Here is a 14,611-nt window from a genome sequence, read left to right as displayed (position 1 = left end):
GTAGAATCGCTTGAACCCGGAAGGTGGAGGTTGTGGTGAGCCAAGATCGCGCCATTGCACTCCAGCCTGGGCAACAAGAACAAAACTCCATCTCAAAAAAACAAAAAAAACAAAAAGAAAAGTCTAAGTCTGAATCTACTGTGGGCTGTGGACCCACCACAACAGAACAGGAACAGGAAGTACCAGAGCCAGACTTTGGGTGACGCCACAGCCTGCCACCACCAGCAGCATGAGCAATGTCTGGGTCCTGCTTCAAACTAAGCATACAGGCAATTATCAGCTACTCAGTGAAACAGAACAGGAGGACCCAGTCACTAGGAACCCTGGGTGAGGTCACGGTCCTGAAGAGAGCCGGGGACAGCACGGGCTGCTGGTGCAATCGCAGGGAGGGGAGGGAGTCAAGAGGTAGCGGTGTCGGAGCTGAGCCCTGAGTACGGAGGTCGGGGACTCATGAGTCATCCTCAGACTGCAAGCTCTCCTTTTCTGACATTTTTCACAATATTCAGAAAGGGAGGGGGGAGCTGACTGCTTCTAAAAGTTCATTTTGAAATATAAAATACACTGCACGTTTACGGTAAACTCTATTCACCTGTTTTAAGGACAGTCCCTTTTGATGCCAGGTATTGTGAATGAATGCCAAATCGTACCGGTGTTTTCTGTATCAACTGAGAGAACCACATGTCAAGGCAGCAAAGTGCCCATGCACCACAGCACACCTGCCTCTGGCTTGCAGGCCACGATGGCCCCTACATCAACCAGGGTTTCTGCAGCTGGTCCTGGGAGACCCACGGCCGTCCTCTCTCCTGCCCCTGACCGATACACCACAAACGCCTCACATGAGCTCACCCACACCCCGAAGAGCCATGGTGCTCACAAAGCAAAGACCAAGCCAGACTCAATCCTGTGGCCCCAGGGTCAGCCGCAGAGCAGACAACTAGAACCTCACAAGAGGCTGAACACAGGCTGGGTCACCTATCAACAGGGAGGCCATCCTGAAGGGAGGAAGAACCCAACCAGAGGTGAACTCACCTTGGACCATTCAACAATGCAGTCCAGGCAGAAGTAATGGGCACAGTCCTCCGGCGTCCCCACCGCCTGGTCTCTGAATGCGTTGAGACAGATTGGGCAGCTCTCTGCATCATCATCAGAATTGAAAGAGCCAGCGGCTTCCAGTTTCCCCTGAGTACCCGCTACCTCCAGCAATGTCTCCCCGTCGTCTTCAGAATCCTCGGAACCTGGAAAGGAAACATGCCAGCTGGTGCAAGCAGGACGGGCAGCGTGAACCGCGGCACTGGAGGCAAGCGGGCCCAGGCTGCGCTCAGGACACCAGGTCGGCAACGCACAGCCCACCTCCCCGCAGGCTCCTGCCACTTACCTCCACGTCCACGCTCAGCACATCCACAACCCTGGGAGCCCTGCCCTGCACCTAACCTGAAGCCTCGGGTGCCCTGCACCGAGGGGCGGGAAGCTGAGCGTCCTGAGTGCCAGACCAGCTCCTCTAAGCTGAGCCTGGGGCTGAGGCAGACCTCGAGAGGCAGGGCAGCCCTGGGGCCTAGCACAGGTCCCACAGACCATCAGGTTCATTTCAGGGCCTCCAAGCGAGCCCCTCAGTGCAGCAGCCCCCTGACAGCAGCCCCCATTTCCAACGCCCCCTTCTCAAAGCATGAGGACCACAAACCCTCTGCCCGCGGACGGGACTTCCTTCTGAGGTTGCCTGTTCCTCCTCCCTGTGGGAGGCAGAGCACAGACTCCTAACTGGGCCACTAACCACAACTGTTCTGGCCAATTCGGAGCGGTTCTGAGGCTACACCCTGACCAGCAGGGAGCAGGGAGATGCTCCGAGTTCAACACGGCAGAGCCCATAAGTGCACTGCTATATCTTCTTTCTACCAAACTCCAATGAAACAACACTAAAGTAAACAGAACACAAGTTCACATGGGAAGAGGAGCAGACTCGGTGTGGGTGGCAGGTTCCTCCTAGGCCCGAAACCCTCCCGGTTCCACGCATGTGGGCAGGACCCTGCCAGCACTGGGGCATCACTGCCAGGACCCTGTTATCTGGCAAAGGGAAAGACACACCCAGAACAGGAATATTTACACTGTTGAAGAGGCTGGGAGAAGTGAGAGCTGCGAGGGAGGCAGCAGAAGAGTTTTAAGTTCCCATCTTTCATGTTAAGAGTTGAAGAGCTACTGGCTGGGCATGGTGGCTCACGCCTGTAATCCCGGCATCTTTGGGAGGCTGAGGTGGGCAGATCACGAGGTCAGGAGATAGAGACCATCCTGGCTAACACAGTGAAACCCCGTCTCTACTAAAAATACAAAAAATTGCCAGGCGTGGTGGCTCAAGCCTGTAATCCCAGTACTTTGGGAGGCTGAGGCAGGTGGATCACCTGAGGTCAAGGGTTTGAGACCAGCCTGGCCAACATGGTGAAACCCCGTCTCTACAAAAAATACAAAAATAGCCTGGTGTGGTGGCGTGCGCCTGTAACCCCAGCTACTTGGGAGGCTGAGACAGGAGAATCGCTTGAACCTGGGAAGCAGAGGTTGCAGTGAGCCTAGACTGCACGATTGCACTCCAGCCTGGGCAACAGAGCAAGACTCCGTCTCAAAAATAAATAAATAAATATACAAAAAATTAGCTGGACGCGGTGGCAGGTGCCTATAGTCGCAGCTACTTGGGAGGCTGAGGCAGGAGAATGGCGTGAACCTGGGACGCAGAGCTTGCAGTGAACTGAGATCGTGCCGCTGCACTCCAGCCTGGGCAACAGAGCGAGACTCGACCTCAAAAAAAAAAAAAAAAGAGTTGAAGAGCTACTACCTCAAGCTGGAAAGAGCTACTACCTCAAGCTGGAAAGGGCAGTGTTAACAAGTGATTTCCAGCAGGAAACACCAGGGTGGGAAAAGCAATGAGAACGAAAGCTCCCAAGCCCCAGCAACGTGGGTGTTGCTCGTGGAATAACTCCCTCCTCAACATGTTTCCCACCAGTTAGGGACCCACTGGCTACTTCTTCATGTTTAGAAAACAGTCCTGGCCAGGCGCGGTGGCTCACGCCTGTCATCCCAGCACTTTGGGAGGCCAAGGCGGGTGGATCACCTGAGGTTAGGAGTTCAAGACCAGCCTGGCCAACATGGTGAAACCCCATCTCGAATAACAATACAAAAATTACCCAGGCGTGGTGGTGCGCGCCTGTAATCCGAGCTACTCGAGAGGCTGAGGCAGGAGAATCGCTTGAACCCGGGAGGCAGAGGCTGCATTGAGCCGAGATCGCGCCACTACACTCCAGCCTGGGCAACAAGAGTTGAAACTCGGTCTCAAAAAAAAAAAAAAAAGGTCCTGGAGAAATAAAAAGAAGTGTTCACAGTGGCTGGCTATACCAACACCTCTCCAGTGCCTTCCCATCCCCTTCCTTCAGGGCGCTCAGCCCTCAGGGGCTCCAGGTCTCTGTAAACCTTCTGTCTCTTCACAGCCCCCTGCCCTGGCCTGCCGCCTCTGCCCAGCCACCTCCTCCTGCCCCTCAGGTGGCAGCTTGGATTCTCCAGAAGCCTCTCCCCGACCCCAGGTCCATGGAGCCTGCCCCTCCCCTGGACGCCCACAGCTCTCAGTGTCTATGACCCTGTCCCCCAGCTGCTGCTTGGCGCACTGTTTGCCGCTAGAAGGTGAGCGCAGACACGGTGGGGGCCCTGCTGAGGCTCCCGCCACCTTCACTCCAGCCCCCAACCCAGAGTCTCTGGCATCCAATGTGCCCTCAGGATCTCAAGGACAGAGTCACCTGGCGGCCCTGACGGCCCACGCTTTCAGCCCTGGCAATGCCAGAACTGGTGCGGAGACCTGCTACAGATGAACCAGAGCCCTAACCTGATGCTGGGAGTGAGCAGGGAAGCCCCCCAGGACCTGCAGACCCAGGAGACCCGCAGAGCAGGTGCAGAGCTAAACATCGAACTCTGGAAGGACACGGCCAACACACATTGGCTCAGACCATGAGTGCCATTCCCTTACCAACAGTCTCAAACAGGAGTGTTACCTTTCCGGAACATTCTAACCCTGATAACCACAGGGCTATGCAGAAAGACTGCTACACACAGATCACAGTAGCCACTTGAGGACCACGGATTTTCCAGCCCGAGGGTGATGTCAGAAGGAAAGTAGTGGAAAGACAAAGTTCTGAGCCTGAGCTCGGCCTCCCTCTGAGGAAGCAAACACAGCAGGGCCGGGGCAGGGCCGCCTCCTTGGTGGCCTCACAGGCTGTGCACCACCGAGGGTGATGGCAACAGGGGACAGGGAAGGAGGTACCACCAGCGCACCCCACGGACTTGTCTCCCCTTTGTTTTGTTTGAGATAGCGTCTCGCTCCAACACCCAGGCTGGAATGCAGCCTCAACTTCCTGGGCTCAAGGGTCCTCCCACCTCAGCCTCCTGCGTAGCTGAGACCATGGGCCTGGGCCACCACACCCAGCGCAGACCTGCCTTTTAGAACATTTTTCTCTCAAAAGAAGTTCAAGGGCACAACCATCAGCCAATTGTAAGTGAGCTGAGAATTTTTTTTCTTTTTGAGACAGTCTCGCTCTGTAGCCCAGGCTGGAGTGTGGTGGCGTGATCTCAGCTCGCTGCAGCCTCGACCTCTTGGGCTCAAGCGATCCTCCAACCTCAGCCTCCTGAGTAGTGGGGATTACAGGCACGCACCACCATGCCCGGCTAATTTTGGTGGGGTTTTTTTGTTTGTTTTTTTTGAGACAGAGTCTCGCTCTGTTGCCCAGGCTGGAGTGCAGTGGCGATCTTGGCTCACTGCAACCTCCGACTCCCGGGTTCCAGCAATTCTCCTGCCTCAGCCTCCCCAGTAGCTGGGATTACAGGCGCGTGCCAACACGCCTGGCTAATTTTTCTATTTTTAGTAGAGACGGGGTTTCACCGTGTAAGCCACAATGGTCTCCATCTCCTGACCTCCTGATCCGCCCGCCTCGGCCTCCCAAAGTGCTGGGATTACAGGCGTGAGCCACCGCGCCCAGGCAGCCAGAATTTCTTTTTCTTCCTTTGAGATGGAGTCTCGCTCTGTCGCTCAGGCTGGAGTACAATGGCACAATCTCGACTCACTGCAACCTCCGCCTCCTAGGTTCACACCATTCTCCTGCCTCAGCCTTCCGAGTAGCTGGGATTACAGGCGTGTACCACCACACCCGGCTAATTTTTTGTATTTGTAGTAGAGAGGGGGTTTCACTATGCTGGCCAGGCTCGTCTTGAAAAAAGGCCGGGCGCGGTGGCTCACGCCTGTAATCCCAGCACTTTGGGAGGCTGAGGTGGGCGGATCACAAGGTCAGGAGATCGAGACCATCCTGGCTAACGCGGTGAAACCCCATCTCTACTAAAAATACAAAAAATTAGCCAGGCTTGGTGGCGGGCGCCTGTAGTCCCAGCTACTCGGGAGGCTGAGGCAGGAGAATGGTGTGAACCCAGGAGGCAGAGCTTGCAGTGAGCCGAGATCGCGCCACTGCACTCAGCCTGGGCGACAGAGTGAGACTCCATCTCAAAAAAAAAAAAAAAGGAGGACTACAGGCCAGGCACAGTGGCTCACTTGAGGTCAGGAGGAGTTCCAGACCAGATGGTGAAACCCCGTCTCTACTAAAGATACAAAAAGTAATTAGCCAAGTGTCATGGTGCGTGCCTGTAATCCCAGCTACTCACGAGGCTGAGCCAGGAGAATCACTTGAACCCGGGAGGCAGAAGTTGCAGTGAGCTGAGATGGCACCACTGTACTCCAGCCTGGGCAACAGAGCGACACCCTGTCTCAAAAAAAAAAAAAAAAAAAAAGAAATGAAGGACTACAAATAAAGTGAGCCGTCACCACAGCTGAAGATGAGGCCTCACCGTAGGTGACCGCGGGGACATGGCCAGCTGTGGTGACAGCACTCTCACCGAGGATGTGTTATAAAAGGCTGTCCCCATCACGACAAGAGGAAACACAGGAGCCGGCGTGAACACCAGCTGTCTCACCAGATCTGTCTTCCAGGTCTTCCTCCTCAGACGCCCCCTCGTCTTCTCCATCTGTGCCATCTCCATGCTCGCTGTCACTGTCGTCCCCAGAGTCCCCACTGCTGCCCTCGCTGCTTTCTTCTAGACACCAGGGTGAGACACAGGCCGCAGGGCGACGTCAAGACCATGCAGCAGAGAGCAGGTTGCTCTGCACAGGCATAGAGGCGTCAGGAGCACCTGCCAAACGGCTAACGGCTTCCCCAGGGCCGGCAAGGTGGGGGCACAAGCAAGGAAAGGGAACATCCTTTCGTTCAACATTTGTGTTGTTTGCATTAAAAATAAAACAAAACAATATACTACTTCCGCAATTTAAAATCAAAGCATAATTTTTTTAGACTGAAAGTTGACAAGTGACACACACAGACGACCTCCAAAGGGAAACACCAGGCACCCTGCTCCTCCTGGGGATGCCCCTACCCGGCGCTGGGCAGCTCACCAAAGTCACCTGCCAGGTCCGCAGGGCCGACCTGTGGGCGTCCATCCGGCCCTGGGCTCCGGGCCACAAGCTCATCCATGCTGTCGTCATCCATTGCTGCACATTGAGCTCAGCTCTGAAAGAAAGAAGAGCCAAGGAACTTCCAAACTGTCCCAGGCTGCAAAGAACCCTCTGAAGAGTTATGACCTCTCCCCACAGGCCACATCCCCGTGTCACATCCACCGCCACAGCACGTGAAGGGTAAGCCCTAAGATATCACCCACAGAACAACTCTCAGCAGTATCCCCACAGGCCACACCCCAGTGTCCCAGTGTCACATCCACCGCCACAGCACGTGAAGGGTGAGCCCTAAGAGGTCACCCACAGAACAACCCTCACCAGTAAGCCTTACACATGATTCACATTTACAGAGCTACCCGTAAAGCCAGATCCTAGCTGGCCACTGTACCCGGCCAGAAAATAAAAATTTGTTTTTAACTAAAAAAAAAAAAAAAAAATTGGTCACGCCTGTAATCCCAGCACTTTGGGAGGCTGAGGCGGGCGGATCACCTGAGGTCGGGAGTTTGAGACCAGCCTGACCAACATGGAGAAACCCCATCTCTACTAAAAATATAAAATTAGGCCAGGCATAGCTGCTCACGCCTGTAACCCCAGCACTTTGAGAGGCAGAGGCAGGCGGATCACCTGAGGTCGGGAGTTTGAGACCAGCCTGGCCAGCATGATGAAACCCCGTCTCTACTAAAAATACAAAAATTAGCCAGGCGTGGTGGCGGGCGCCTGTAATCCCAGCTACTCGGGAAGCTGAGGCAGGAGAATCGCTTGCACCTGAGAGGCGGAGGTTGCAGTGAGCCGAGATCGCGCCACTGCACTCCAGCCTGCGCAATAAGAGCAAAACTCCATCTCAAAAAACTGCAATGCTCCTGAGGAATCGCAACACCATATACAAACAAAATGGCCTCATCCTGAGCTGAGGCAGAGCCGGGCTTTATCAGCTGGGCACAAGAGGGGCCTCAGTGACAGGCAGGGTGCTCTCCCTGCCAAGGCTGGCCACTGTTGGGATGCCTGGAGGCTCCTCTGACCGCACCCAAACCCCATCCACCAGGGTGCTGCTGAGTCCCCAGTGGTACCCAGAGCTGAGGAGGCAGAAGGCACAGAGGCCAGGCCCACCCCTCGGCTCCCAAGGCCACTTGCTCAAGGCCCTGACCCGTCAGCCGGGACCCCTGCCCTTCCCACTCGGCAAGGTCACTGTGAAACCACACAGGATGCCGTACAAAGCCTTGGGAAATCTAGTTGGACACGCTCCTCCTTCCACACCAGGGCCTCAAACTTTGGTCCCAGATAAGAAAGGAGATATGTGCACGTGGTTCATTTCTCATCAGTGCTATTGACCTTGTTTCCCAGGCGACTCTAGGAGGAAAGGCCTGTCCTAGGAGAGTGAGTCAGGAATCCAGCGAGGCAGTGAAGCCGGCCCTGCAGCACTCTGTTTCCCACCAAGTCCAAGTTCCATCCATGATCAGAGGAAAGCGCATCGCACAAGAGGCCGGGAAGTAGGGGGCCAGAGCTGCCCTCGAGTTCAGGGCCTCCTTGCATTGGAGCTCAGCTCCCACCACCACTGTGGGCTGCACATGTACCACAGCAACGGGGGAAAGTGGCTGTCAGCGCCACTGCTGTCTGGAAACCCCTGGACAACAAACCCTAACGGGGCTCAGAAACCAGGATGGCCTCACTTCCCATCTGACAAAACAGTGCAAAACCCTACATTCTAAGATGATGCCTTATAAAACAGTGAAGAATGTTAACTCCATCAAACTGTCAACTGCCAAATCTTACTACTGCCTGGAACCAGCGATTGCAGAAGTAGTTTTGCCAAATTAGTAATTAACCTTTCTTCTACCTGCCGCCCTAAGGTGAAAACACCTGGTCATGATCCCTGCTCAAGGCAGTCTGCAGCCCTGGTGCTTGGTGGACCCAGCAACTCCGCAGAGACGCCCTGCTCGTCCCGCACCTGAATCCTAGAGACACTGGCTCTGAGAGACACACGAGGGCCACGGCCCATCCAGGAGGGTGACCCCTCTCCCACAGCATGCACTGAGACCTAGCAGTGACCACAGCTCTCAGATAAGAGGACCTTAACTCCCTGGCAATAGCTGTGACCACCCTGACAACAGACCCCACATCTTCCAGGACGCCTGCTCCAACACCTACCCTGCTCCTACTTTGTGCAGCACAAGGCGAATGCAGTCCCTGCCCTGGAGAAACATATCTGAAAGAAGGAGGCAGACTCTCTCACATGAATCTACCAGGGAACACTTCAAAGAGACCACCTAAGAGATAACAGAGCAGGGCTGGGGGGAGGAGCAGGGCTGGGGGGAGGAGCAGGGCTGGGGGGAGGAGCAGGGCTGGGGGGAGGAGCAGGGCTGGGGGGAGGAGCAGGGCTGGGGGGAGGAGCAGGGCTGGGGGGAGGAGCAGGGCTGGGGGGAGGAGCAGGGCTGGGGGGAGGAGCAGGGCTGGGGGGAGGAGCAGGGCTGGGGGGAGGAGCAGGGCTGGGGGAGTCCCAGGGTCCAACTGTCCCGAGTGCAAATCCTCACTTGATGATGAATTTCACATAGAAAGTAAAAAATGTAAATTGGTAGCCAGGTGCAGTGGCTCACGCCTGTCATCCTAGCACGTTGGGAGACCAAGGCAGGCAGACGGCCTGAGCTCCGTAGTTCAAGACCAGCCTAGGCAACACAGTGAAACCCCATCTCTACTAAAATAGAAAAATGAGCCGGGCGTGGCGGCATGCGCCTGTAGTCCCAGCTACTCCAGAGGAGAATTGCTTGAACCTGGCAGGCGGAGGTTGCAGTGAGCTGAGATCGCGCCACTACATGCCACTGGGCGACAGAGTGAGACTCAGTCTCAAAAAAAAAAAAATGTGAATCAGCCGGGCGTGGTGGCTCATGCCTGTAATCCCAGCACTTTGGGAGGCTGAGGCAGGCAGATCACTTGAGCCTGCAAGTTATGAGACCAGCCTGGGCAACATGGCAAAACCGTTAAAAACCAGCTAGGTGTGGTGGAAACCGCCTGTAGTCCCAGCTGCTCGGGAGTCTGAGGTGCAAAGATCACTTCAGCTCAGGAGTTCGAGGCTGCAGTGAGCCGTAGTATGTGAACAAACAGCTCCTGGCCTCTCCCTTGATGCACTGAGATTGGGGACCACCTCCAAGGGTTAGGTGGGGCGACAGGCAATGGCAGGGCCTGCCCCAGGGCTGCCAGAAGAGATCAGTGAGGCCGTGTGGGGTTTGGCACATAGGAGCTGGCCAGAAATACCAGCTCAGGAATGAGGCTGAACTTTGCGAGTCCATGCACCTGTGGGGCTAAGTCCTGAGGCCTTTGAACTTTACCACAGCTGGTGAGGGAAGACTCCACGGGCCTCTTACACTCCTCCACCACAGCAGCAGGAACGTTCAGGTTACGTGAGGCTGAACAACATCCTTCCTCGATATCACACAAAAGTAACCAGGGGCTATTTTGCCAGAGAACACAAAATAACCCAGGAAGCCTCCGCAGGTACCGTCTGGCACAAGCACCAGGCACAAGACCTGTTTGGGACCACCAGGACCTGTAGTTAGGATGCTGGGTTAATGGGAGCCCCTAGCTTAGGACCTCCTGGTTGCACCAGCAGCCCCAACTCCAACAAATCTTCCCTTCCCCATACCCACCTCTGCCATGTCCCAGGCCACAGGCCAGGAAGCCATTTCTGCAGAAAAGACCACAGCCCTTCCCAGCTGCTGGCCACCTTTGGCCGGGCTAGCAGAGCTCTGGGGTGGAGGAACCACTGTGACTCTCCTGCTTAGCCTCTAGATTTGGGGGATTAAAGGGGAAAAGAAAAAACTGGAAAGGCTATTTCTCTCTCTTTTCAAATTCAGGGGAACCAATGCATTGGCAGTCCCAACTGTTACTAAGGAATGAAAAGGGCCTCTGGTGTCCGGGGTGCCTGCAACCCCGTTCCACGCCAGTCTCGGCACCTGAGTGCCCATCCCAGGCACTGAACAAGCCTGCAGCCAAGTCCAACACCTCAACTCAGGCCGACTTTTATTCTTGTATTCACCATCTGCTGTATCAGCTAGGAGAACCCAAAATTGTCAACTGCAATGGAAGTCAAAAAGTCAGGCACGCACAAAGGTCTCCGCGGGCCTGAGATAAACACAGCCCTGCTGAGGGCCAAGGCCAGGCTTGTCATGGCCATGATGCTGAGGTGTCATCCATTCACTAGTACTCTGACTTAACATTCTTCCAATAAGAAAGAAAACCGGATGGACCAGGAGAGAGATCAAGTATGCCAAACCCCAAGTCAAACCTCAGCTCGGCCTCAGAGCCTGTCCATTGACCACTGGCCAGAACGTGGTTCACCCAGCTGACTGCTGTTCTGCTGTTGTCGAAACAAGTAAAGCACATAAACTCCGAAGAAGGGGCAACACAAGCCTCGTCAAAAGGAGCATGGTAGGAGTCGGGGCTGGCGCGGATCCCCGGCTGCCGGCGCTGGCCAGTTACTTAGCCTTTCTGGGCTCCAATCCCCTCATCTGTAAAACGGGAACAATGCCTACACCTGAGAGGCTCTTGTGAGGACTGCAAGAGTTAAGGAATAGGAAAACCGCCAGCCACACAGGCCTGTGGACATGCAGACAAGGCCAGAAGCCCACGACGGCAACCATGCACAGGGGCTGGACACAAGGCAACGAAGTCACAGCTCTCTCCCAAACGCGGCAGGGCGGACTCGCAGGGGGCACGGGCGTGGGTGCCACAGAGCGAGGCGGGTGGGCTCTCGCCGCGTCCTCGCAAGCCCAGGACGTCCGCCCGCAGGCCACGGGCCTCCCAGTCTCGGCGGGGCCTCCCAGCGCGCGCGCGCCCGCCCGCCCTCCCGGCCCGCGGCCAGCGCGGCGCAGGCCTCGCCCCGCGGTGCAGGCCGCAGACAAAGCGCGTGGCGCCCACAGGCGGCCCGCGGCCCGGAGGAGCAGGGCCCCCAGGGCCGGCGCGGCCGCCGCACTTACCCGGAAACCTCGCGTCCCGCAGCCGCTCGCGAGCGCTCGCCGCCGCTGCCCGACCGAGAGTCACTACTAGGCCCGGCCGCCGCCGCAGCCGCCTCTGCCGCCGCCGTGCGCTCTTCGACCCGGAAGTGCACGGCGCCTCTTCCGGGCTCCTCCGTCCTGCTCGCTGACTGGAACCACTGAGACCAGAGCGGGAAAGAAATGACTGAAGTGAGGAAGGGGGCCACTCCTTGCAGCCGGGGGTCTCGAGGCGTTCAAACGGCCTCCCTTCCACCTTGGAAACACTGTTTAATGCAAGACTGCCGCCCGGGGAGACCAATATCCTGGAAGAGCTCGTACTGTTTAACCCGCGACCGTGGGCTGGTCCAGGCCGTCCCCCCCGCGGCCGGGAGAGCTGGTACCGCCCGAATCTCCGCCCACCGCCCAGAGCGAATGGGAGCTGCTTCCTGTACGTCAGCTCCGCCCCCACGCCCGCAGCCCCGTCCCGCGTCGGGCCCGCAGCCCCACCCCGCCCCCACGCACGTAGCCCCGCCCCCTCCCCCGCAGCCCTGCCCCGCCTCGCGCCCGCAGCTCCGCCCCCACGTCTGCAGCCCCGCCCTGCCTCGGGACCGCCGTCCCACGGCCCCGCCCCCTCCCTCGCAGCCCCGCCTCACGCCCTCTGCTCCGCAGCCCCGCCCCCACCCTCGCAGCCCCGCCCCCACGCCGCAACCCCGCCCGCAGCTCCTCCCTAGCTCCGCGCGCGGCGGGAGCACCTGGGGAGGACAGTCCTGGCGTCGCCTGCTACCAGCGCCGCGCTCCTCTGACCAAACACTGCCGGAGCCCTCCGTGAGCCGGCAATTCCAGCCCAGCCCCGCGTCCGCCGGTCCCGCAGCAGGCGCGGTGAATCGCGCGCGCTGGCGGACGAGGCGGGCTCGGCAGGACGCTGCTGTGCCGTCCCGTGTGGATTTGGCTCCAGATCGTCCTGAGGATGCCGCGCAGAAGCCGTGTGGGCCTCGGGACGCAGGCCTGCGTGGCTGCAGTGCACCAGGGGAGGCTCCGGGGATCCCGAGCAGGCGCGGACTCGCGAGACCCCCTGGCCGCTCTGCGGGGAGCGCTGGGGAGGCGTCCCGAGCGGGCGCCAGAGACCCGCGGGCTCCCCGTGCAGGGGCTGCCTGGGCTGGGGCCCGGGTGGGTCTGCGCAGGTGTGGGAAGTGCCCGCTCCCGGTAGATGCTGAAGGCGGAGTTGCCAGGATTTGCTGCGGACTTTTGGAGAAATGAGGCGGGGAAGGACGAGCTTGAGAACCGACGCCGGAGAGACGGGGAAGACGGGGGAGGCCTGAGCGCGGGCTGGCATGGCTGGGGAGGTTGTGCACTGCCCAAGGATGGTCACTGAGGAGCGTGTTCACGTCTCATCGTGGGTGTCTGTGTTTATTATGACAACTACCAGCAGCCCCCGAGGAGCAGCGACAGATGGAGGTCGGGGGCTCTAAGCTGAACACAGGCGGTCGGTCCTCCTTCCCAGGAGCCTCAGCGTGTGTGTCCGCAGGTGCCCCTTTATCTAGCGCCCTTGGGGGAATGGGACGTGTCAGAGGAGATGCAGTGGGCAGAGGCTGCACTGGATGAAGAGAACTATGTGGGAATCGCATGTGGGGTGTGGCTGGGGACCAATGCCTGAACCCTGGGACTCCAACTTGAAGAGGTTTGGAATCTGCAAAGGAGACTAGGTAGGGGCACAGGGGTGCTAGGGGTGGGGGCCGGAGGACAAACCAGGAGAGAGGCTTCTGGAAGCCAGAGAGGGCGTGCACACACATGCGGGGGAGGGAGCCTGGGTGCAGCAGGGTGGGTCACTGCGACTCACCGAGGGCCAGCAGCGCTGGGGCCAGGGGCTGGAGTTTGGAGAGTGAGCAGAGAGCACGCAGGGGCTGTGAACACCAACTTCTCTTTCGGTCAATTTGCTGCAAAGGGGAAGGTAAAGGTAGAGGTAACTAAGGAGCAGGGCAAGAGAGGGTTGTGGTTTTCTGTAGGGTCCAGCCCTACGGGGGCTTAGCGGGTGTTCTCCCCGTGTGCAGAGACCAGAGATTGTAATAAAGACACGAGATAAAGAGCAGCTGGGCCCCGGGGGACCACTACCATCAAGACGTGGAGACCGGTAGTGGCCCTGATCGCCTGGGTGCGCTGATTATTTATTGCATACAAGACAAGGGGACAGGGTAAGGAGGGTGAATCTTCTAAGTGATAAAGTGAAGCAAGTCACGTGATCATAGGACAGTGGGCCCTTCCCTCTTAGGCAGCCGAAGCAAAGGGAGAAGGCAGCATATGTCAGCATTTTCTTCTCTGCACTTAGAGGAACGATCAAAGACTTTAAGACTTTCACTATTTCTTCTACCGCTATCTACTACGAACTTCAAAGAGGAACCAGGAGTACGGGAGGAACATGAAAGTGGACAAGGAGTGTGATCATTCAAGCACCACAGGGAGGGGGTTAGGCCTCCGGATGACTGCGGCCAGGCCTGGAGAATATCCAGCCTCCCACAAGAAGCTGGTGGAGCAGAGTGTTCCCTGACTCCTCCAAGGAAAGGAGACTCCCTTTCACGGTCTGCTAAGTAACAGGTGCCTTCCCAGGCACTGGCGTTACCACTTGACCAAGGAGCCCTCAAGCGGCCCTTATGTTGGCGTGACAGAGGGCTCACCTCTTGCCTTCTAGGTCACTTCTCACAATGTCCCTTCAGCACCTGACCCTATACCCGCCTGTTATTCCTAGGTTATATTAGTAATGCCACAAAGAGTAATATTAAAAGCTAATTACTAATATTTATAATAATGATTGATAATTGTCCATGATCATCTCTGTATCTAATTTGTATTAGGACTATTCTTATTCTATTTTCTTTATTATACTGAAACAGTTTGTGCCTTCAGTCTCTTGCTTCGGCACCTAGGTAATCTTTCGCCCACAGTTTTCTGTTTGCAATGGGAGAAATAACAGGCACTTACGGGTTCTGAAAATGCCCCTGCAGGAAGGAGGAGTGGATGGTGCCGACGACTGAGGAGGACTCTGGAGCAATCTACTCTCGGTGGGCCGGAGGGGCTGGGTGTCACGGCGGTCACCCAGGCCAGCCACCTGAACTCACGCACTTCAGTCTGTTTC

General features: G+C 57.2%; 1 protein-coding gene across 21 annotated transcripts in view; it reads right to left on the bottom strand.

The window, feature by feature from the left end:
- The window catches only part of PHRF1 (PHD and ring finger domains 1), a 38,291-nt gene extending 23,918 nt beyond the window's left edge, over nucleotides 1-14,373 (bottom strand). For 6 of the 21 annotated variants that reach the window (XM_016919996.4, XM_016919987.4, XM_016919993.4 and 3 more), the window contains exons 1-4: nucleotides 11,488-14,373; nucleotides 6,461-6,575; nucleotides 5,986-6,105; nucleotides 1,030-1,235 (exon numbers count right to left, since the gene is read on the bottom strand). Coding sequence is in view for 18 of the 21 variants with exons in the window: in XM_016919987.4 (XP_016775476.3) it covers nucleotides 1,030-1,235; nucleotides 5,986-6,105; nucleotides 6,461-6,554 (420 nt within the window). In the remaining 3 variants the exon portion in view is untranslated. Of the gene's footprint in view, nucleotides 1-1,029; nucleotides 1,236-5,985; nucleotides 6,269-6,460; nucleotides 6,576-11,487 lie in introns of all 21 variants that reach the window. The other 15 variants (XM_016919991.4, XM_063783633.1, XM_054661835.2 and 12 more) reach the window with 8 other exon arrangements.
- Nucleotides 14,374-14,611: the final 238 nt, after the last annotated feature.

This window comes from Pan troglodytes, chromosome 9, assembly GCF_028858775.2.
Source record: "Pan troglodytes isolate AG18354 chromosome 9, NHGRI_mPanTro3-v2.0_pri, whole genome shotgun sequence".
Classification (NCBI taxonomy): Eukaryota; Metazoa; Chordata; class Mammalia; order Primates; family Hominidae; genus Pan; species Pan troglodytes.
The sequence above is the reverse complement of the archived record's forward strand: the minus strand, read 5'-3'. Positions and strand labels throughout refer to the sequence as shown.